Here is a 22,002-nt window from a genome sequence, read left to right as displayed (position 1 = left end):
TGGTCACCACCACCCAGCTCAGCTTCTCCCACACCCACCCCACCCCCAATTTTTTTTCCTCTTCCACCTATGGTGTCACTCCCACAATGCACCACACAAAGCAGCTGACTATGGGCTTCCACCACACGGATCACATAAGAGTGAATTTACCTCACATATAATGAATTTTTGGTGTAAAAAAGGTCATCGCATAAGAGCAAATTTGAACATACAGAACCTGTATAAAGTGAACGAAACCTGTATAAGACAAGGGTGTGTTCCTCAGTCATTATAGCGGTGGGGGGGACCTTGTTTTAGCATCTAGTATGAGCTAGGCCAGCAGCTGCTGCAGCTCTGGGCAGACTACGGTGGTTATGTGGCAGATAGGGGTGCATGACAGAGTGTGGGGAAAAGGCATATGGTGTGGGGGGAGCATGAGGGCAAGGCATTGGTAGAGGGATTGGGGCAGGCTGCCTGCCCCCAACCGGTTGCTTCTCTTCCCACTACTTTCCTTGTGACAATGGTAGGAGGGATGAATTTGAGCGAACCCTCCATTAACTGGATTCTAGACATGGAAAATTAAACCAAATTTAAAACATTCCATGCCTACAATCAAAAAATGGGTAGGGGTCATCTTAAATTCAGGGTTTCATAGTTTCATAGTTGGTAGGGTCGGAAGGGACCTAAGCAGATCCTCTAGTCCGACCCCCTGCCATGGGCAGGAAAGGATGCTGGGGTCAAATGACCCCAGCTAGGTGGCTGTCTAGCTCTTTGCTGTCTCATCTTGGCCCCAGGACCCTTGCTGTCCTTTTTTCATAGTGTCTGGACCAACTTGAACATAAAGTTGGGAGAGTGTCTCCAGCTCAACCTAGCCTAAAATCTGCTAATTAGTGCATTCACATGGGAGGTGGAAAATGTAGATGTGAATCTGGCAGGCTAAGAAGGGCACTGCATCAAGGTTTTCCACATCTGGGGTGAGTGCTCTAATGATCACCAGGGTGCTACAGAAAAGAGGGGAGGGCAACATCATACCACCAGCAGCACCAAGAGTAAGCCCTGCTAAATGTGGTTAAGAAAGGCCTAGGCACTTATCTTCAACTGAGAGTACTGAGCTGTGGATCTGAAGTGGACAGGACACATCTATGGAGCCCAGAGTGGAGTGCCAAAGCCCAGAGCGCAGCAGGATTTCAGACACAGCTGTGTCCTTGTATTTCTCCTCTTAGCTTGGCTGAGGCAGCTGCTTATAGATCTTGCTAGCTTTTGCCTTAGACCCAAGTAAATGCAGGACATATCCACAGGCAACTGGTAGAGGAGGTACAGGGGAGGCACATGCCCCCCCCGAGATTGACCCCCAACTTGGCACCACTCAGGATGGGGCACTTTTTTTGCCACATGGGCTGGCTGTGGCAAAGAAGTATAGGAGTGGAGAGGGGGATTTTGGCCCGCCCCTGGGCCCACCCACAAATTGTGCTCCCAGACTCAAGAGGCATCAGTCACCCCTGTACATATATCTAAGCTCAGTTTTCATTAGAGGTACTGCATGTTCAACTTTTGAGTTAAATTGCAAGGTCTTTTATATAGGAATGTAAAAAGGTTTGTTATTTCAAAGTAGATCACTGTGTGAGAGCTAATATAAAGGTGAGAGGATTATGTGGTTTATTTGAACAGTAATGGAACTTAGATGTGACTTGAATTTAATAGACCTACCCTGTTAATCTGAATGGTTAAAGGTCTGCAGGCAGCAGTCATGCTGCTCAATTGTTTTAGCTCACAAATGACCTTCTCAGAATTTATCCAGTATTTCCAATTGGCAGCCAGCAAAAAGAAAACGAACAGGGAAGTTTAACATATTGTACAAAAAACAAATGCAGCCTCCTGTGACATGCTGTAAAAAAAAGATGACAAAAATGTCTGATAAATGCGTTACCTGTACTACCTTGAGGAAGTAATTTTTACCCAATCACTAGTTTGTGCTACTGCTTTATGAAATCCTCCAGACCTTTGCAGCAACCTTTCTTTGGGTGAACGAAAAATAAAAATCTCAAAATTCCATCTGCTTGAGCACAGGGATCTGAATGTTCCAGTTTAGTGAGGCTAAATGGTGCATTCATCTCTTCGCAACATTAAAGCAAACCCTTTTTTAGCCTTCCCATTCCAAAAAGTCTCTTCAACTGTCTCCAGCTTCACCTCGTGCATGCTACCACACTGCAGTAAACCTAAAACCAACCTGCTTGATTTCTTAGAGGTAGGGATCTCTGTAAATCACACCAGAAGTAACCCCCTCTGATTCCTTCAGTGTTTCTATGTTGCCCTTTGCATGTCCCTCCCCAGCCCCTGATTGGCAGGGGGGCCCCACTGGCTGGGCCATTTGCCACTGTTTTAAATATGTTGTGGTTTTTGCTTCCCCAGTGATCAGCAGCAAACAGCCCAGCAGGCGGGACAAGTGGCAAAATGAAAACATTAAGGGAGCTGCTGCAGGAGGTACTTTCAGCACAAGTTACAGAGATCCCTGCTTATAGACAACCTAGAAGGGGCAGAGGAAGAGTGTTGTAGAGGATTTGTGGTGATAATGTGCCTTTGGTGCCGTATAGGGGGTGCACATGGGTGCATGTTCACCCCCTGTAAACCCCAGCCACAAAACTGGAAGTGCCGTCAGAAGTGCACTGCTGGTTTAACCACTACTAGTTCCAGGCTCAGCGATCAGCTGCTGGGGGAACACCCCCCCCCCGGCTGTCCTGGCATCCCCCAGGCTCAGGAGACACTAGTCGCTCATGTAATGCGCTTTACTGGCTGTCAGCTGCTAAGGTTCAGTGAGGCTTCTGATAAGTTATATCAGGGGTCAGCAATGTCTTTGAGTAGCGCCAAAAACACTAGCGACTTCAGCTTGTAAGATGTTGGTGTGGGGCGGGGCAGACAGCAAGGCAGCTGTGAGGAGCCTGATACTTGTTGTGGCAACACAGCCCCAGCCCCTTCCCCGCCATCTGTCTTGAGTGCACATACACCCACCGCCAGAAATGAGCCAGGCCAGAGTTCCACAGACCCTGACGCAGCATCTTGCAGTCTCCTGGCTGTCTGCTACAGCTGGCTGAGGCTCTGAGGCCCCTGCCACAAAGCCCAGGCTGCTCTCAGCAGGCAGTGGGGAAGCTGCAAGCACCTGCATTGGGTACAACAGCTCCAGCCTGACTCGTTGCCAGCAGTGGGTGCATGCATGCCTCAAGGCAGCTGTCAGGGAAGGGGCTGGGGCTGCAGTGCCACAACGAGGATCTGGCCCCCTGCAGCTCCCCCACCATCTGCCTCAAAGCACATGTGCCAAGCAAAATGCCTTTGTGTACCATGCTCTGATGCACATGCTGGGGCTTGCCTTCATTGAGAAGTTTCCACAGAGCAGACAGAAGAGCCACAGGGGACCAGATCCTTGTTATGGCAGTGCAGCTCTGACCCCTTCCCTGTGTCGGCCTTGGAGCGTGTGTGCACCTGCCACAGTGAGCTGGGCTGGGGCTCCATGGACCCCAGTGGCTTTTTCCCCCATGCACACTACCCCCCGCCAGTGATTGGCAGAGGGGCCCTGCCAATCACCACTTGTGCCTGGACACAGTAGTTTTTGCCTCCTGTCCATCAGGCATGGGTGGTGAGCAACTGGGCCCCTCCACCAATCAAGTGTGGGGAAAACACCAAAATTAAGGAAGCCACTGTGCACTTCTGGCATGAATTCCAGAGATCCCTAGTAATTGCGTATTCAGAGTTACTGTATAGCAATATTAGATTTGTTGAGTATTTACTGTTTGTGTGTATTAATCTAATTTTAATAGGAGGCCTGTTTGTAGCTAGCAGGAAGACAACATAATGATTGATAACCATTTGCAGTAAATGTTGCCAAACAGCTTACATAAATAGTATCCCTGAGTAATCAAGCCATGATGATGCTCTTCCTAGGCCCCAGTCAAACTTTTACAGCCCATCTGCCAAGGCTAAGTATATGAAAGATCAAAAGGACAGTAATTATTATAAAGGCACACTCAACAAGTAGTGGAGAATAGGTAGGTATCATGGGTTTTTTGGAAGGAACAGGCTGTACAGAGATCAGAAGCAGCTGGGTTTTCCTAAGTTTCTAAGTGCATGGCAAGGTAAAAGTGTATATAGACTATTTTGCCATATTTTCTTGCATACCACACATCCCAGAATATATTATGCAACTTGTTTTTGAAAGGTACAGTGAATTAAACAAAAACATTTCTCAGAATTATGGCTGCATAAAACCAGAGCCTAATCTTCAGATGAATCACCCACCCCCATGTTCACTAAAGCTGAAAACCTACCTGCTTCTGAAGAACTGTCTCCATGGGTAGGTCTGTGATTTTGAAAACAGATAAAGGGTCTCCAAAGCTGTGAAACGGGAAGCAAGAGACTAGGTGCAGCTAGCAGACAAGACCATTGCACTAGGAAAGCTCAGTTCGATTAGTAGAACATCGGGTTCATTTAAAAAGAGATGATTGTATGTACCTGTGGAGTGAAAAAGGAAGAGGCATTAAGTCAATCGACTCCCTTAGTTGCTTGAATACTAATATCACGGCTGCTGCATGGTGAAGCAAGAATAGTAGTAGAGTGCTTCTATCCCAGGCAGAAAATCGGCTTCCCTGCCTAATGCCCACACCCTAATTGGAGGGAGCTGATGTTTGGAGGGAAAGTGTGTGTGGTATACGATAATAAGATATTGTTTCTCTTTATGCTTCATTATGTTCCCACCACTAAAACTAACAATACTTTATTCTGAGGAAACAATTTTCTGGTCACAGGCCACAAAGGGAAGAGTTGCAGGTTCTAAATGAACCTGCTGAGAAATCACTGTTGGCAGCAGCGTTAGCTTGAGACTTACTTTGAGAATCCTGGAATTGCACTCCTAAAACAAATGAAGGAAAGGGCTAACACCAAACAGGGTGTAGCCAAGCAACAGAGAGAGGTTTAAATTGCAGCTAGTCATGCAAGTCATTCAAGCAGCTTGGGATCTAATCCCTTTCTTTTAGATGCTGCCACACTGGAACTGGATAAACCACTAAGGACCAGATTTTTATAGGGTATTTAGGTGTCTAGAGATGCAGATAAGATAGTGAGACTTTGAAGAGCGCCTAGATGTCTGAAGTTAGGAGTTGGGTACCTAAATACAATACTTCTTTAAAATTTCACCTTTGCCTTTTTACTGTGATCCTTAGAGCTCAGTTCTGGATTGGTAAGTAAATTGAAGAAACATTTTATTTAACTCAGTATGTGTTGTGAGGCTTACAGAAGTAATTCTGTTGGACGTATTACTAAAAATCTAGGAATTGGCAGAGAGGGGACAAGCACTCACCAGTTCCTGATTTCCAGCTCAACCTATTAAAATATGCTGCCTCCATGGAAAGGAGGTGCTGGCATTACTATTCTCTGGTTATGCTAAACATGGCTTTTTTATATGTTTAAATTTCCAGAGGAAAATCCAATCTCTTTAAATGTAATACAATCTAAAGTTTGGGTATATGAAATTGCACATCATGTATTAGTGACATTTTGCCAAATATCTTCTTCAGTTTCACTCTTCTCTAGTTATAATTTGCCAGTATACTGGAGTTCTTAAATATAACTGTACTCTAAAGGTAGTAGCGTACATCACTTTATGAAATGCATCTGTTAGCACCCTGTGGGGATAACTGTAAGTCACTCAGAGGTGTGAACGTAATTAACATGCCAATAGAAGCAAGTGAGGCAGAAGGTAAGGCAAAGTGGCACCTTAGGAACTAATTGGTTCAGAAAAGGATTAACTTACATAGGCAGCAACCTGCTTCGTCAAATGCTTTGCCTAATAAAGCTGGTGGTTGCCTAAAAAAGCCAGGGATATCTGAACCAAGTCTCAGATGCCATCCTGCCCTACCTTCTGCCTGACTTCAGAATAACATGGCTAACTACCTGTGTGCTAATAAGTATAAATATGACCGTTAAAAGGAGGTATATGTCAGTGGAAATTGAATCAGACTAGAAAGTAACCTAAGTGACATTCCAGTGAAAGTGGACATTAAAAAAAATTGTCAGTGCATTCTGAGCACTTTATTTATGAAAAGTATAGATGGTGCACTGTATTTTATCACATATAATCCACACCTCCCTCCTCCAACCAGCTAAGGAAAATTTGCGGTGTGGACTACATGCAAGGAATGGGGATCCCCATGAGCCCAGAAATTTGGTGGGGTTGGAGTGAGGCAGGGGCAAAGTGGTGGCAGCATTAACACTTACCACCACCCCTCCCTCTTCCTCTTCACCACCAGTCTTCTGGGCTCATGAGGAGCCCCCTCCCCACCTGCAGACCAAATCAAGCTGGCACACAGGGTTGGTCTGCAGCTAGACTGAGTCCACCAAGTCTGATGTGATATATGGCCCTGTATCTGGTGCAGCACTGAATCTAGAGTCAACATGTGGGGTCAAACCCAGCACGTGGTTCTGGAGCCAGTGCACAGGGTTGGACCAGGCATCCAGTCCTGGACTCAGTGTGCTTGGTTGCAGATTCCCAGGTCTGACGTGTCTTGTCAGACCCACCATACCAGATATGCCTGCCATGTGGCCCCAGACCTGTTGGGCCCATCAAGCAGCCCTAGACTCACTGTGCCAGATTGGGTCACCCAGACACAGACCTGATGCTTGGTCCCAAGCCAGCATGGTAGATCAGGACACAGGCCGTATTTGGTGTGTGGGGCTGGCAGCAGGCTTGGCTCTTTAGTTGCTCTTATTCAAATAAGCTGCTTACAGATGTATGTGGAAAGGGGGTTGGGGGGGCAGCACTTTACTTTCAGCTCCTCACCAAGTGCAGCTTATGCCCAAAAGAGGCATTATGTTAGTTTGATCCAGTTCTCCCAAAGTCTGTATAGATCATGCACTTCAGTGGTGCTTTCTGGCACTTCTGTCTATTAGCTGATTGAATCATCAGCTTTAGAGAGAAACTGCCAAAAATCCCCACTGAAGTGCCCAATGTCTATAGATGCACTTCTTCCCATGAAGCACTGTGTTTTGTTTGTATTTTGTTTGTTTTTTCACATGTCTCAGCAACCATACTTACCCAAGATAAGATTTTTTTTTTTTTCTCTTCCTCTTCCCCCCACCCATGGTACCTTTTAAAAAGAAAGGTGCATATTATATCCCTGGGGTGAGTTAAATGTGAGAAAAATATAGTATGTAAATAGACAAGGTGTTCTTAAACTCCTTACCAGGATAGGCTTTATCTTTATGAAGAAAGAATAGCTCATTGATGCCTCCCCTTACATTCCTGGCTAACTTCTTTCAACTACAGTAAATATCCACAAAGACAAGTTATATGAAGAAAGCAATGTATATAATTTAGTAGTGTTTCTAATTCAGTAACTGGAATTGAGAAGGAAGGCCAGCACCATGTGTGCAGATAGCTTTCTATGGTCTAGCAGAAAGTGTGATAGTTGTGAGCTACAGGATATCACCTGGGAAAACGAAGCTGGTAGAGGGAGGAGAGTGCATGGGTACACGTGTCTAAGTCTTTTCAGTTAGTGTCAGTGGGGGGGAAGTGGAGCATGTTTAATTTTGTAGGTATTTTGTAGAAACAGGAACAAAAGTATCTAAAAAAGACCACCTTCTCTCCCAGTCTCTAATACTGTTACATTAATTGTTACCTTTTTTATACCTGATTTTGGTAAAATGTGAATTTTTCATGCATCAGTGGGAGGTTTAAACTATTGCAGGCTAGCTTTTGTCTGTTGCAAGGTAAGAGAGATGTTAGGCACGACTGACACAAGATCAATCCCAGCCTCCTTTTATCTTTTTAGCTTGTTCATGGATACTGAAAGAATAGACCAATTATTATTTTTGTTTATAGATTAATCCCAATACTTCAATTATTGAAACATCTTAACTACTAACATCTTAACTATTGAAAGATTATTCAGATAAAAGGAATGGATAGAAGAAACCTGAATTCTGCTGTGTAGGTCAGAGTCTGACTGTAGGCTGTACTTTGGTTAACAATATAAACATAATGCCAAGGAGTGAAACATATAATGTTTTTTACAGCTGTAATAGATATCTAGTTAACTATATGACTTTCAAGATGAGCAAGAAATAACCAAACCTGCCAATGGCCTCTTCTTCTGTCTCAAAAGTGATAGAAAATAGGTAGCTATTTTTAAAAATGTCACTTGGATGCATGGTTTCTTGTTTCTTCCGAAATACTGAAATACTTATCTTTCCTTCTCTTACTCTGCATTGTTGAGCCATTACATTCACCCCTGTCAATCAGGCTCCTTTCTGAACTAAGGAGAGGGTCATCTTCAAGTCCTCCTTTTTCCATCAAGCTGTGTCTTGATCTGGCTGTTCCTGCTGCTTTTTACTTATACAACCCTTCTAATATTTGACCTCTTTTTTTCTCTCTCTGCCTTTGCAGCTAAAAATCTTGTGGGGCAGAAACCACTTTCTCTAGGGAGGGTTAGGTGCAGTTTGGGACCAACTTGACTAATATATAAGGAAGGTAATATGGTAAGATAAAGATAAGGAATGCATTTTCATGAGAATGCATTTCTGAGAGCTCAACGCATGACAAAAATTCTGTTGGTTACTGGATGTTGGTAAGTGTGTGTTGAAATGACATTGTAGTTGTGTAACTGTTCCAGCAATTATATAAACTGTTCAAGTATATTTCACGTGGAATTTTTATTCCTGTCAAAGTACATACAGAAGCTTGCTTATTGATAGCATGTTTGTTTAGTATCTGTTTCAAGAAGAACTGTCAAAATGCTGGGTACAGAGACAAGGGGGAGAATGGGAGGGGAAAGTGCTACTGGATTTGTCGGACTTGAATTCTGTAAACTGTCATCTATTTTTAGATGAATGGTATTAAGACCTACTACAGTTCTTCTCCACGAAAATATGGAAGTAGTTAAGCTACAAAATCCAGTAGGTTAAAGCTTTCTTCTGACATCTATCGCTGTTCTTCTCAGGGTTGCAGGTGGGGAGCTTTTTGATTTTTTAGCTGAAAAAGAATCTCTGACGGAGGAGGAAGCGACGGAGTTTCTCAAACAAATACTTAATGGTGTTCAGTATCTCCACTCTCTGCAAATTGCCCACTTTGATCTCAAGGTATGTTGACTCCATAAAAATTAGGAGTGCTGTAGGCAACACTACTTGCAGCTAAGATTACACTCCAAAAAAAATTCCAATTGAAACATGGATCACATCTTGGAAGGAGTTTGTTTTGCTAGCCTATACAGATAAGGAAGAAAATAGTTGTTGAAAAATAGTTCTCTAGCCAAGAATGGTTTCTAGCTACTATACACAAGTAGGAGCTGCTGTCACAGTGATGGTTCCAAAAGTGATTTGTAAGATATCATCTTGAAACATATCTGGTTCGAAATTTTATGAATTTAGATCAAAAAGTGTAATGGGATCTGGATGCAAAATTATAAATTTAATTCTGGTGATGTTTCTGTTGTATACATCTCATGTTCGCTCTATAAAGGTCAGTTCTTAAACTGAAATAAGGCAAAAACGTGTTTATTGTCATTAGTGGTTGAGAAGCAGATAGCATTAAAAAGCAATTTTGATGTCAAATGAATTATATATTTTTGTTTCAGTTAAGAGATTGTGTTTCTCCATGCTCAAGCTCTTAATACTTTAATCCTCTTAGTTTTGTAGCCTTGAATATTTTCATACGTTGAACACTTTGATAGGTCTATCTTTTCAGTTGTGTATGTATGAAAGCTACATGGCTACAACCTAGATACCTAACTGAGGAAGGCATTAAATGTGCTGTAATCACCTTGAAGTTAATGGCTATCTGAAGTAGGAAAAAAAGATGTGTTTTTAACACAGTACTTACAGTCCTTATGTAGACTTGTCAAATGTGATTTTAAGAAGTTGACTGAGGTACACTCTAAGCTCTCAAGTAGGGTTAAGCTCAGTTAGATAGCCAATGTACAGCAGAGACTGGCCACACAAGTCAAGGGGAATTTTGTCATAGACTTCAGAAGCATCTAGTATTTCAGTATATTAGCTAACGTGGAGGTTTTTTGTTTGTTTGTTTGTTTGTTTGTTTTAAACCATTCTTTTCCTAGTAAAAACAAGGTCCAAAAGAATAAAGAACATACTGAAATATCTTCCTGAAAAGAGGATGCCTTAATAAATCAAGGGCAATATTTCGTATTTTGTTGTTGTTGTTCCTGTGCATTCTGTGCTACTGTTTTACTACTTTTTTTTCCCCTCTTCCTGTTTCAAAGCCTGAAAACATAATGCTGCTGGATAGGAATGTCCCAAAGCCCCGGATCAAAATTATTGACTTCGGCTTAGCTCACAAAATTGACTTTGGAAATGAGTTTAAAAACATCTTTGGAACGCCAGAGTTTGTAGGTGAGAACACCATGATTTCTTCCATATTATTATCATTGGCCTATGAAACGGCATGTTTGGCATAGCTCAGAGTAGTTATTGTTTACTGAGGTTGTGTACAATAAATGACATTTTGACATTTTTGTAAAGCATGCCCCATTCCTCTGCAGTAATTTGGTGGTATTGTACCAGACTTTCTTTGCTCTCAGCACACTGGTTTACAACCTGCAATTTACACAACTTATAAGAGATCAAAATTAAATAGAACTGCTTTTGCCTGTTTTATGTGCTTAACTGCTGTTCTTTCTCTCTTAGCTCCTGAAATCGTAAATTATGAACCTCTTGGTCTTGAGGCAGATATGTGGTAAGTTATTGAACTGTTGTGTCATGGTTGTCATCAGTATTTTATTATTCATTTGTTCTGACTTCTGGTTTTTTTCCCCTCCCCCCTCTCTCTCCAGGAGCATTGGTGTAATAACTTATATTCTGTAAGTATCAACATCCATAAATAGTTCATTGAGACATTTTACAATTTTAACATACTGATTTTTTTTTTCTTTTTTTAAATTGTATTGGCTTTTTGTCAGTAAGATACGTGCAAAGCACCTAGGCCCCTCACAGATGTTACACTGAAGATGCAATTAACCTGTAAATCATACAATAAATGGTAACCCAGCCACAGGCAATTAATGGTGTGACAAATAGAGAAACCAGTCACAAAAATATTTCACAGGATGTGTAATATTTATGTGGCTAGTTGCCATTGCGCCTTCATTTGAGCATGTGGCAAGGTAGCGCTACCATGTGGCCTCATGCTAGTTGCATAGTAGGGCTTGGTTGGTGGCTCTGCCCCCTGCCCCTCCCCACCCCAAATCAGCAGCCTGACAGCTGTGAAGTGTGCAGCCCTGCATGGGGTTGAACCTTGCTATTTTCCATAGTGCTGAGTCAAGGGGAGCTCATCATCTGGGGCTCCTCATGACCCGATATGGTCCTTGCCCTACCCTGCAGCTCTGGTAAGGAGCCAGAGAGCAAAGCATATTCTGGTGCCTGGTCATGGTGACCCCTGTGGGGCAAGGCAGCCAACATGGTAGGTCGCAGAGCTGCTAGCGACTCTGACACATCCTGGCTACGGGACTCTTGAGATTGGGGAACCCAGTCTTGAGTCCCTGTGACCTGGGACCTTTAAACTGCATCTGAGACTGACCAGAGTGATCCTAGGCTCCCCGTGCACTAGCAAGTAGTAATGGTGCACCTGGAATCTGATTCCAGAATTGCACGTCGTGCCCTGAATATGTGGAATGGCAGCAGACATGATTGTTGGGATTGGAATTAAATAAGTATGTGTCAGTGACTGTAGTGCTCACCTAATTCAAACTAAACAATTAAAAAAAAAAAAGTAGTAGCCAGTTTTTTGGAAGAAAAACTTAATCATTGTTGAAATTACCTTCGCCATATGTCACTTCCTAAGTGAATTTATTTTAGTGTTCTCAAATTTAGTTCAAAGCTTAGCTCTTTAAAGTCAAATCTTTCCTAAAATATATCTGACCTCTAAAAGTCTTTAAAAACTACTTTTTGCACAATTTGATTGTAGGGCTGAAATGGTATTTAGCATGTAAGTAATATGTCAGTCTGCTTTCCACAGTATAAGCGGTGCATCCCCATTTCTTGGAGAAACAAAACAAGAAACATTAGCAAATGTATCTGCTGTGAATTATGAATTTGAGGATGAATACTTCCATCACACCAGCGCTTTAGCTAAAGACTTTATAAGAAGACTTCTAGTCAAGGATCCAAAGTGAGTTGTTGGTTTTTTTCCTGTTTTTACAGCTGTATCATGAACTGAACAATAGCTCAGTTTGCCTTCTGTTTTGAGTGTTCGTTGATTAGATACAGACTGTTAAGGCCAACACAGTAATAAGAATATCTTTCTTCCCACTAAAGGAAAAGAATGAATATTCAAGATAGTTTGCAGCACCCTTGGATAAAGGTTGGTGTGTAATACTTTCATTTCTCAGTTGTCTTTTGATCATCCTGTTATCCTATAGTTGTGTTTTTCAACTCTTAGTGAAAACTGAAAAGGGTAAGTGATGTTCATATTTAATCAGTGTTCACAGTGCTCCCTAAATAGAAAAATACAGCGTGCTGACTATAGTTATTGTTGAGGTATGTTGTCTTTTGGTGATAGTGATGGATAAGAATCCACTATTCAGATTATAATCATGCTCTGACAAAAAGAATCTAGTACTTGAGAAGTGTTAGAACTTTTAAGTTCTATAGAAACTCAGTAAGAGCATTAGAATAACATTCGTGTCACTAAATGCATGTGTTCTGGCTGGCAGAGCTGTTATAACTGATGACGATGTACAAGATTGTTTGGCTCTTAAAAAGTTGGTGAGGTTTGCAAAGTTGGAAATGGTGGTGGTGCAGGGGATGCTCTTTAGTGGAAGTCCTTGAGATATGATTCTTTTTACAAAAGGTTCTCATCTCCTGCCTCTGGTATAGTACAGTTTTTGCAAGTGGAGTAACTAATTCAGTTTAGTTAAACAAATATAATATTGAAATGTGGACAGAACTGATCAGTTTTCTTGTACAGATAAAATTTAAATCTTCGTATACTTGCATGAGAAAAGTTAATCTTAAATCTGTCATCATCTTATACACCCTGATCTTCCAGACATCTCTCCCTCCTACCACCACTCCCCTAGTAAAATCCATTAACTCCTTTCCATCTTAACCCACATACGTTTTCCTGTTAAGCTAAAATCACCCATTATTATTCAGAGCCTTTCAAATCCCAGAAAATGCTATATCCTACACTAGGATTCAGTGTACTCAGCTGGTAACTGGCATTTAGTGTCAGTTACTACAGAGGGATACAACATTTTGGGATAGGCTCCAGGGCTGTATACAAGTGATTTGAACTTGATGTGCTTTAAACTTTTTTTAGTGAAGCAAACGAGGATAAGTTGGTTATCCATCTGATTATAAGGAAGGAAGAAAGAACAAATCCTGGGCCGCATTTAAAATCCAGCTAGAAAATCCTCACAACAAACAAGACTTTAGCTGATATAGTAAGATGTCAGCATTTGCTTGCTTGTGTGTTTTGTGCACTCTTGTTCACTCTCAGAAGTGATAGGTCAGGGATAAATAATGGTCCATCACCTGTTTGATTTATATCTGCTAATTTTTTTAATATTCAGCATTACTCTTATGAAATGACCTTTCTTTTAAATAGAGCAGTCAAGTATGACTGATCTTGTGGGCTGTGCATTTACAGCCAAGATGATTGGCAATGAAGTAGTAAACTGCTTTAGTACTTAACCCTAACAGCTGAATTGTCCATAATTAAGATCCCATTAGGATCTTAATAAGGGAGCCCACGAAATGCTGTATCTTGTTTGCAGTACAGTTTTTGTGAAACCTGTGGAATAATTCAAAGTATCCTTTTGTGATTCTTTTCCTTTCAGCCTAAAGATACCCAACAAGCACTTAGTAGAAAAGCATCTGCAGTAAACATGGAGAAATTCAAGAAGTTTGCAGCACGAAGAAAATGGAAAGTAAGTTATTCAGTAGGTGTTCATGATAGTGATAAGTAATGGCATGGTCTTTTAAGGAAAAATATTAGAAAAAATTGTTTTGTTTGCTTATTGTTCAGGTGATCTTTAAAATATGCTATGTATTGGTATATAGAAAATATATTTGTATTATCAAAATGCTTGCAGAACGGGGGAAGAGGAGATAAAAATCTCTTTATACCAATTCAGCACAATTTCTCAATAAAGAATACGCACTTGTGCATGGACATACTGTTTTAATGGGTAACTTCAGTTATGAAGACTAAGAATAAAAGTGTGTTTACATGTTAGAAGCTGTTAACAAATTTAGTTATTTACAAAATGGCATAACAGCAAAAATGGTGTAACTAGAGATGCATGCTGATAATTATTTAAAAATAAATAAAGAAAATATCAAACAAGACAAATTGAGGGAAATGCAGCATTTTGAACATTTCTCCAAACAGATTTAAGCATGTGCCCAATTTCTGGACACAGAGTATGGGCATATGTAGGTACAGTCAAGGAAGATAACTTTGCCTTTTCACCACATATACTGAATTTACACTGAAACTAGAGAAAAAGGTAACATTCAAGGAAGAAACAGAATAATAATGAAAACAATTAAAAATTTATTTTTTTGTTAGTAACCCAGGTGTTCTTTTTAAAACATGCAGTAATTCCTGTCACAAGTATTTTTGTTTGATTTTCTTTTTCCCCTCACATATAGCCTTTCTCTTCTTATTTTTAAAAAGCAATCCGTACGGTTAATATCCCTGTGCCAAAGATTATCAAGATCCTTCTTGTCCAGAAGTAATATGAGTGTTGCTAGGAGCGATGATACTCTGGTAAGCTTATTTTATTGTTAGTATGTGTTAAATGCTCTAGATTTAAGTTCTTCTGAAGTGAAGCACACATGAACACTGAAATATTGTAAAATGTATATAGCAGGTACTTTTAATATGTGACAAGAAAAAGATTTGTAGATTAAGGTCAAAAGGGTCCATTAATCGTTTAGCCTGAGCTCCTATATAATACAGGCAATAGAATTTTATTCACCAATTCCTACATTGAGCCCAGATACCAGTGGTTGATATTAAATTATTGTACCTTCCTAGTTTCATTTAAATTGTTAGCACTATTGTATTTGAAATAAACTTTGAACAAGTTGAATAAATCTTAACTGCTTATGGTGTTCATTTTTTAAAAACTTAAATTTAAAGGAGTCCTTAGAAATAAAAGAAAATGTTAAGGTGCTTTTCTAGATGGTAAATGTCACAGAAAAACAAGGAAGGGAATGGTAATGACTAGAGTTAGTTAACTAGGGAAGCTCTGGCTTTGAGGCAGCATTCAGATAAACAGGGAAAAATGAGCTGAGAATTTAGATGTGTAGCTCACTAAGGGGCTTAGAGCTGACAAGGTTTTATGACACTTTCACTAAAAAAATGCAGGTTTGGATTGACTGAAATACTTTACTTGATTTTTCAATAAATGGGTTTGTTCTTCCCTGCCCCTGCAATAATCCGGAAGTCTGAGTTTCTTTTGGCAGTATTTGGAATAAAGCAGAATTTTGAAATTTAAAAAACCCTAAAATATTTCAAACTGTACTTAAACATTGGGAGGGGGCATGCATTTCATTTCACCCAAAAACTTTTTGATTTATTTTTATTCTATTGTTAGTTTTGGGTTTTTTTTAAACTGCCAACAAACTGCCAAATCCATTATTCACTCAGCTGTCTTTGGGCTTACCCAGTAAAGACTCGCAGGTCTCCATGGCACACTGAACTTACTAAAAAGCACATGGCAGAGGAGATCCTTGGGTCTCTGTGGCGAGGAGGAAACCTCAAAAATCTGTATAGAAACTGTCTCATGCTAAAATAGTTGTAGAATAGCCCTTACATTATGTTGCATCTAGTTGGAAAACATATGAGGCGCTTTGCCTGATGTTTGCGGGTTAGGCCAGCTGCCAGTTGGAATCTTATTTATGCATGTGTTGTTGGAGTAGTGGTCGTACTATGCTACTGTCAAGAAGCCCCCATGGCAGTTAGCTCCATTATCAGCCAGTGGTTTTCAACCTCGTTAGTCTTGAAGCACCCCTCAAAACATATTAGCTTGTTGTTTTCAATTGTGTTTTTTTTACTACAGAAAAATAATAGAATAGTCTTTCTGTTGCAAAATGCAGAAAGGCCCCAACAGGTCAGAATGTTTTTAACGCTGAGGGTTCCTACTTTAAATCTTGTTTATCTTGCAAATCACATTTGCACTTTTAACAGTGCTAACATTGTGCCCTGTGGCACTCTTGAAATATCTCAAGGTATCCCAAGGTGCTGTGGCACCCTGGTTGCCAACCACTGTGCCAGGCACTGCAAAGTGAGGGATAATTCATTGAAGTTGCACTAGAAGTGAGTAATTTCTTGTGCCATCTTAGTCTTGGCTACTGTCAAAGAGAGGATGCTAGACTACAAAGGCCATCATGGTAGTTGCACATCTTGTTATTTTGGGTCAGGTTCAGTCTCCCAGTGGTTTACAAAAGGAAACTGTCGCCAACCCTGCCACTTCCTAAAATGTCAGAGGCACTTTGCATTGCATTCAAAAGTCATTCCCCAAGATCCTCTTGTGGCATGTACAACTCCATTAAAATCAGTGAAGTTCTGTAAGTTCTAAGTCCAGGAGAGATCTTTAAATCGCCTAATCCATGGGGTTGGCAAACTCTGACCTGCGAACTAGATCCAGCCCACAGAGATTAAATCCAGCCTGCTAAGGTCTGGTCTGATCCACAGCAGAGTCCCCTGCAGCTAGTGAGAGGGTCACATCTCAGTAGCCCCAGTTGCCTTGTAAGATTTATGCTTCCACTTCCTCAGAGTGGAGGGAAAATACTGCTGCTGCAGTGGGTAAGAAGAGATACCTACGAGGCCAGTAGCCAGAGGGTTAATGCAACCTCCTTACTGCAGCTGTGCTCTTTCTCCCCACCAGATTTACTGTTGCCAATCACTGCTGGCAACAGAAATGAATGGTTTTCCAGTGAGGGGTGCTGAGCAGTAGCAGCTGCAGGAGAGGAGTGTTAAGGTCCCTGCACCCAGCAGCTTCTGCATTAGAAATCTGTAGAGACTACCAGAGCATTTACTGTATATAGAGACTTGCCCCAGACTCCTTTCCAAGAATCTTCTGTCTTCTCTCATGTCCTGTGCTGTGCATGGTTAACTCCTGTACCCCACATTTAAAAGTAGTTGCGTTTTGGTTGGGCACAGGAGGGCTGAGGATTTTCAGGGTGATAGATGCTATCCCAAGACAGTAAAAATTAACACTTATGACACCCTAATGCAGTGTATTTAAAAAATCCTGATTCATCACCATAGCAACTGCTTTTGTCCTCCTGCCCCCTCCCTCACTCAACCCAGATCACTGCCTTTAACCTTTATCAGTCAGAACAGCAGAATAAGTCAGAAAATGCTAACTTCTATTTGTACACACATTTTTAGTTGGCAGCATTGAGATAAACAAGCTGCAGACACGACAGCACTCTTAATGAAGGTACAGAAAAATCTCTGTGTATAGTCTTTGAATGTGGCAAGGACACTTCTAAAGACATAAGCACCAATCATGTACCCTGTAAGAAAAGTTGAGCACTCTTAACTCTCACTGACCTTGCAGGATTGGATCTAGAAGGTACATTAGATGCTGCCAAACAAACCCCCTTTCAGCTTAAGTAGAAGTATTGTCTTCTGAGTTTAGCCATTTGGAACTACATAACTTTGTAACTGCAAAAGCTTTCTCATTTTCACTTGCTCTTCACGTGTTAGGAAATACCCTGTCATCAGCAAAAGCCTGCATTGTTTAATACAACTTGAACTGAGTAAACTTCTTTTTGTGAGGTACTAATGGGATCCAGCATTAAAAATTCTGCAGCGCTTCCTTTTAAATCCATTTCATCCTTCCTGTGCCCCTCCTGTACAATCCATGTTCTTGTTCCACTTTTCCTTTTTTCTTATTTTTCTACTTCCACGTTCTTTGTTTTCTCAACCCTTTGTTGTATCACAGCACTTTTTAACACTGAATCGGTGTTTTCAGCTCTGTTGCACCAGTACTGTAGCTAAGAAAAGAATTGTAGTTTTGGGCAGGTAATGCACTCAGGTTGCCCAATTTTTGTGGTTTTCCAATGGTGATCTGTTGATGAGGAACACAGAGCATCCCTCAGAAGCACAGTATTTTTTACCTTCAGTCTTTAACTGATGATTAGTTCTTCTCTTTCAAGTTCCTGTCACAAACCATTTTATTTCATGCAACTCCCAGCTAGTAGTTTGAAAACTGAGTAAGGAAACATATGGTAGAATGGAAAGACCTCTGGGATCTCCATCCTTTTTCATGTCCTTGTGACACGGTACTTAGCAAAATTCACAGATTTGCTGGAATCTGGCAGTCCATACTGTGGGCGCTTCTGCTTCAGTCTCAGACTTGCAACCTCTGGGCTGTCAACCATGAGACTTAGCACCCACAACACCCCAGCCCCCTGTCATGCAGTGGATGTGTTCAGAGACGGAAAAAATACATACTTTAAAAAAACAAAGGGGTGGGGGAGGATCATTTTCCATTCGGTGCACCTGCATTTTTAGCAGTTGTCCCAAGTTCCAGGCTTTTAGCTCAATGGGTTTATAAAGTTTAGAAATTTTACTCTTTTCCCTTCCTCTCCACTTTTTATTCTGACAGGTACTTGGAAGGCGGAGTGATTTCTTTTCTTTTTATATTTTATGCTTTTTTTTTTTCTTTCCATGCTAATTATCAGGATGAGGAGGATTCATTTGTAATGAAAGCCATTATACATGCCATCAATGATGATAATGTTCCTGGGCTGCAGCATCTTCTGGGATCTCTGGCCAATTATGATGTCAATCAGCCCAACAAGGTAAGGAGTAGGTCTATGCTGAAGGATAGGGAGATTCAGCTTTCTGCTTCTTATGTAGAAGGAGGTGGCCATAACATAAAATGTTAACATTTGAAAAGTGCTCAAATGTCTTGCAAGCTACTTTGAATCTTTTTAAAGAATACTATGTTCATTGTTGGGTTTTTTTATTTTGATTTTTTTTCTCAAACTGCTTATGGAGCCTAAAGTATTTTTGGTCTTGGAAGTGCAATTGAGTATTATTGTTTCAAAGGCTCAGAACATAAATGAAAAAATCCGTACCATTTACAAGTAATATTTTTGTGAGTGCATTAAATTATGATGGAAACTTTGGAGGCAAAATTGGTTCAGGAAGAGGAGCACTAATTTAGTTGGCTTTTTCAAAACTGAAAATTTATTCAGCAGTGTCTGCAATTAACACTCGTGCCTCATTGGCAAAGCATAGGCTCAGGTAGTGCATAGGCTCATTTTTACCTTATACACTTAGATCTTGGCCAGAACACGTTCTACAGGTAGAGAAAAGGGACAGTTAACATTCCTTTGGAGGGTATGGTAGGCCATCTCTCATTATGATTTGTATATGTTGAAGTGAAGAAAAAGTGTTTGGAAGAAAAGGGGTTTTTTTTAGTTAGGATCACACTGGGTTAAAAAACAGGAGTCAAATGGCCAAGGTGAAATCTAAATGCTAAAGCATAGCAAACTGGTAAGGGACAAGATTAAACGTGATGTAATTTAAATTAGAAGAAAAATATACAATGCAGAAAACGTTAACAAGCATCTAATGAAATAACAATCCAATATGTTTACAGTTGCTATCCTGTCTGTGTGTTGTTGTTCTAGGAATCAGCACTTATTTTTGCCATGAGTTATTAGAGCGGTGAAGATACCTGAATATAGAATATTCCCTTTGAATCATCCTCTGAGCATCACTTTTCCTTTGAACAGCCTTTTACAAATTGGGCCCGTAGGGATAATTGACTTGCAGAATTTTGCTTTGTAAGGCTATTAAAAAAGTGAATATCTCATAGCTACAGAGAAGAGCAAAAAGCATGGCTCACATAATATTAAATGAACAGCAAAATGTGTTCAGAGATAGTTGTTTAGTTGTTTTTTTTAAATAGAGGAGGCAAAATGGTCTAGACAGCACGAGGAAGACATGGCAGACTTTTCTGGGGTGACCTTGGACACCCAGTTTCCTACTCCAGGCCTCCATTTTCCCCTCAGTAAAATGGAGTGATATTTATCATCTTTGTAAATCATTTCAAGATCAACTTGCAAACTGGGTATTTATTGTTTCTTCACCAAAGTATCTTGAATATTTCTAGCTATCAGAGTGTGGTGTTTGTGAATGATTGAGTTATGCAAATCTTCAAACAGGATAGCTACGGAGACAGCAGCAGTTTAAGTTGCTTAGGTCAGTACCTAAAAAACACCCCTGGCAGGACCCAAATGCATTTGAAAAATAAGGCTACACTTATTTTTACATCCATAAATATGGATCTGGAACCTAATTTTAGAATTCCTGATTGGAAAAGTGTGGTCCATTTCTGCAAGCTATTGCCTGATTTATCTAAATGGAACACTCGGTACAAGGGAGGATTGATGTGCAACAAGGTTCTTTGGACTGAAATAGTGTTCATTTTGCTGTGTGTGTCAAGTACTTGTTTGAAACTCATAAGTCAAAACTGCTCTGTCAGTTTTTCACTATTAAATCTATCAAAAATAAGAGATATTTTTGTCTTCAATATTTTATTTCCAGCATGGGACACCTCCATTGCTAATTGCTGCTGGCTGTGGAAACATTCAGATGCTTCAGTTACTCATAAAGCGTGGATCCCGTATTGATGTCCAGGATAAGGTTGGGATTTTTTGTTGTGTCTAATTATTTTAGTATTCTATAGTCTCATTACATTTTAACAGGATGCACAGGTCAGTCATTGTGAAAGTTCACAGTTCTGAGCAGATAAAGGGAAAAATACATTTTTCTACCTCTTATTTAATGACTTTCCCTTGGTAGTAATGGTAATTCTCTTATGCTGAGGCTTTAACTTGCCATATTACTATACTCTAGTATTATATTATTTCAAAGCTCTTAATCTTTAAGAGGCTGTTTCTTCTTTTAGATGTTGCCTTTTCTAGGTTAGGATTTCAAAACTATCCTAAGAACACAGTGCCTAACTTCATTGAATAGATTGCTACAGAAAGATAAATTACATTTTGTTTGAGCTGTCACCAGTTGAAACCCAAAGGCTCAACTGGGGATTTGTTAAAGCACTGTGATGACTTTCACTCAAATAACTTGTATTGCCGGAACTGTTACCTACTTAAATTACTAACACTTGATTTTTGCCTTTCCTATTGACTAAGTCATTATTGCTTTTCTTTGTGTACATATTCATATATGTAGTAAAAATCCTCAATTATGGCAGTATGCTTATTTTACTTTTATAATAAAATATTTTGGACAGGCTGGATCTAATGCTATATATTGGGCTTCTCGACATGGTCATGTAGAAACTCTGAAATTTCTCCATGAGAAAAAATGTCCTTTGGATGTTAAAGATAAGGTAAGAACAAAGTTCTTCTCATTTGCAACTGTAGGGAAACAGATATTACCATGGTAGTAGACTTCACCTGTGTCATGAATGAAATGTTATCTATTTATCAGTTAACACATAAGCTTCTCATAAATAGCCTAGTACTGCTTTCCTTTTAAGTAAGAAAATAAATAAAACATGCCTATGAGTGAAAAGTGTATGTACTTTCCATCCACCTTAATTAAAGTGTTTTAGTTTGTCATAAGGAACAGATTTAGCCCATTAGCCTGACTTCTATCCTGGGGAAGATCTGAGAAAAGTTTATTAAGGAGGCCATCCTTGAGGGACTGGCCCAGGCTAACATTCTAAGGGACAGCCAGCACGGGTTTGTTGCGGGTAGGTCTTGTTTGACCAATCTCATTTCCTTCTATGACCAGGTGACCTATCACCTGGACAAGGGAGAAGAGATTGATGCCATATATCTTGACTTCAAAAAAGCTTTTGATCTGGTATCCCATGATCACCTCTTAGCCAAACTGGCCAGTTGTGGCCTTGGCTCCACCACGATCCGCTGGCTGGGAAATTGGCTCCGTGATCAGACCCAGAGGGTTGTGATTGATGGCAGTCACTCATTGTGGTGCCCTGTGACCAGTGGGGTCCCTCAAGGCTC

General features: G+C 40.5%; 1 protein-coding gene across 2 annotated transcripts in view; it reads left to right on the top strand.

Moving 5' to 3' along the window:
* DAPK1 (death associated protein kinase 1) overlaps positions 1-22,002 on the top strand; it is a 132,303-nt gene that overhangs the window by 69,073 nt on the left and 41,228 nt on the right. For both annotated transcript variants that reach the window (XM_090038616.1, XM_090038617.1), the window contains exons 4-14: positions 8,961-9,099; positions 10,236-10,365; positions 10,660-10,708; positions 10,806-10,832; positions 11,987-12,139; positions 12,286-12,331; positions 13,812-13,901; positions 14,654-14,746; positions 18,679-18,798; positions 20,555-20,653; positions 21,264-21,362. In XM_090038616.1, coding sequence (XP_089894742.1) covers positions 8,961-9,099; positions 10,236-10,365; positions 10,660-10,708; positions 10,806-10,832; positions 11,987-12,139; positions 12,286-12,331; positions 13,812-13,901; positions 14,654-14,746; positions 18,679-18,798; positions 20,555-20,653; positions 21,264-21,362 — 1,045 coding nt within the window. The remainder of the gene's footprint in view (positions 1-8,960; positions 9,100-10,235; positions 10,366-10,659; positions 10,709-10,805; positions 10,833-11,986; positions 12,140-12,285; positions 12,332-13,811; positions 13,902-14,653; positions 14,747-18,678; positions 18,799-20,554; positions 20,654-21,263; positions 21,363-22,002) is intronic.

The sequence above is a fragment of the Crocodylus siamensis genome, chromosome 3 (genome assembly GCF_052110815.1).
Source record: "Crocodylus siamensis isolate JL-2025a chromosome 3, ASM5211081v1, whole genome shotgun sequence".
Classification (NCBI taxonomy): Eukaryota; Metazoa; Chordata; order Crocodylia; family Crocodylidae; genus Crocodylus; species Crocodylus siamensis.
Note: the sequence above shows the minus strand (reverse complement) of the source record. Positions and strands in the feature narration are given on the sequence as shown.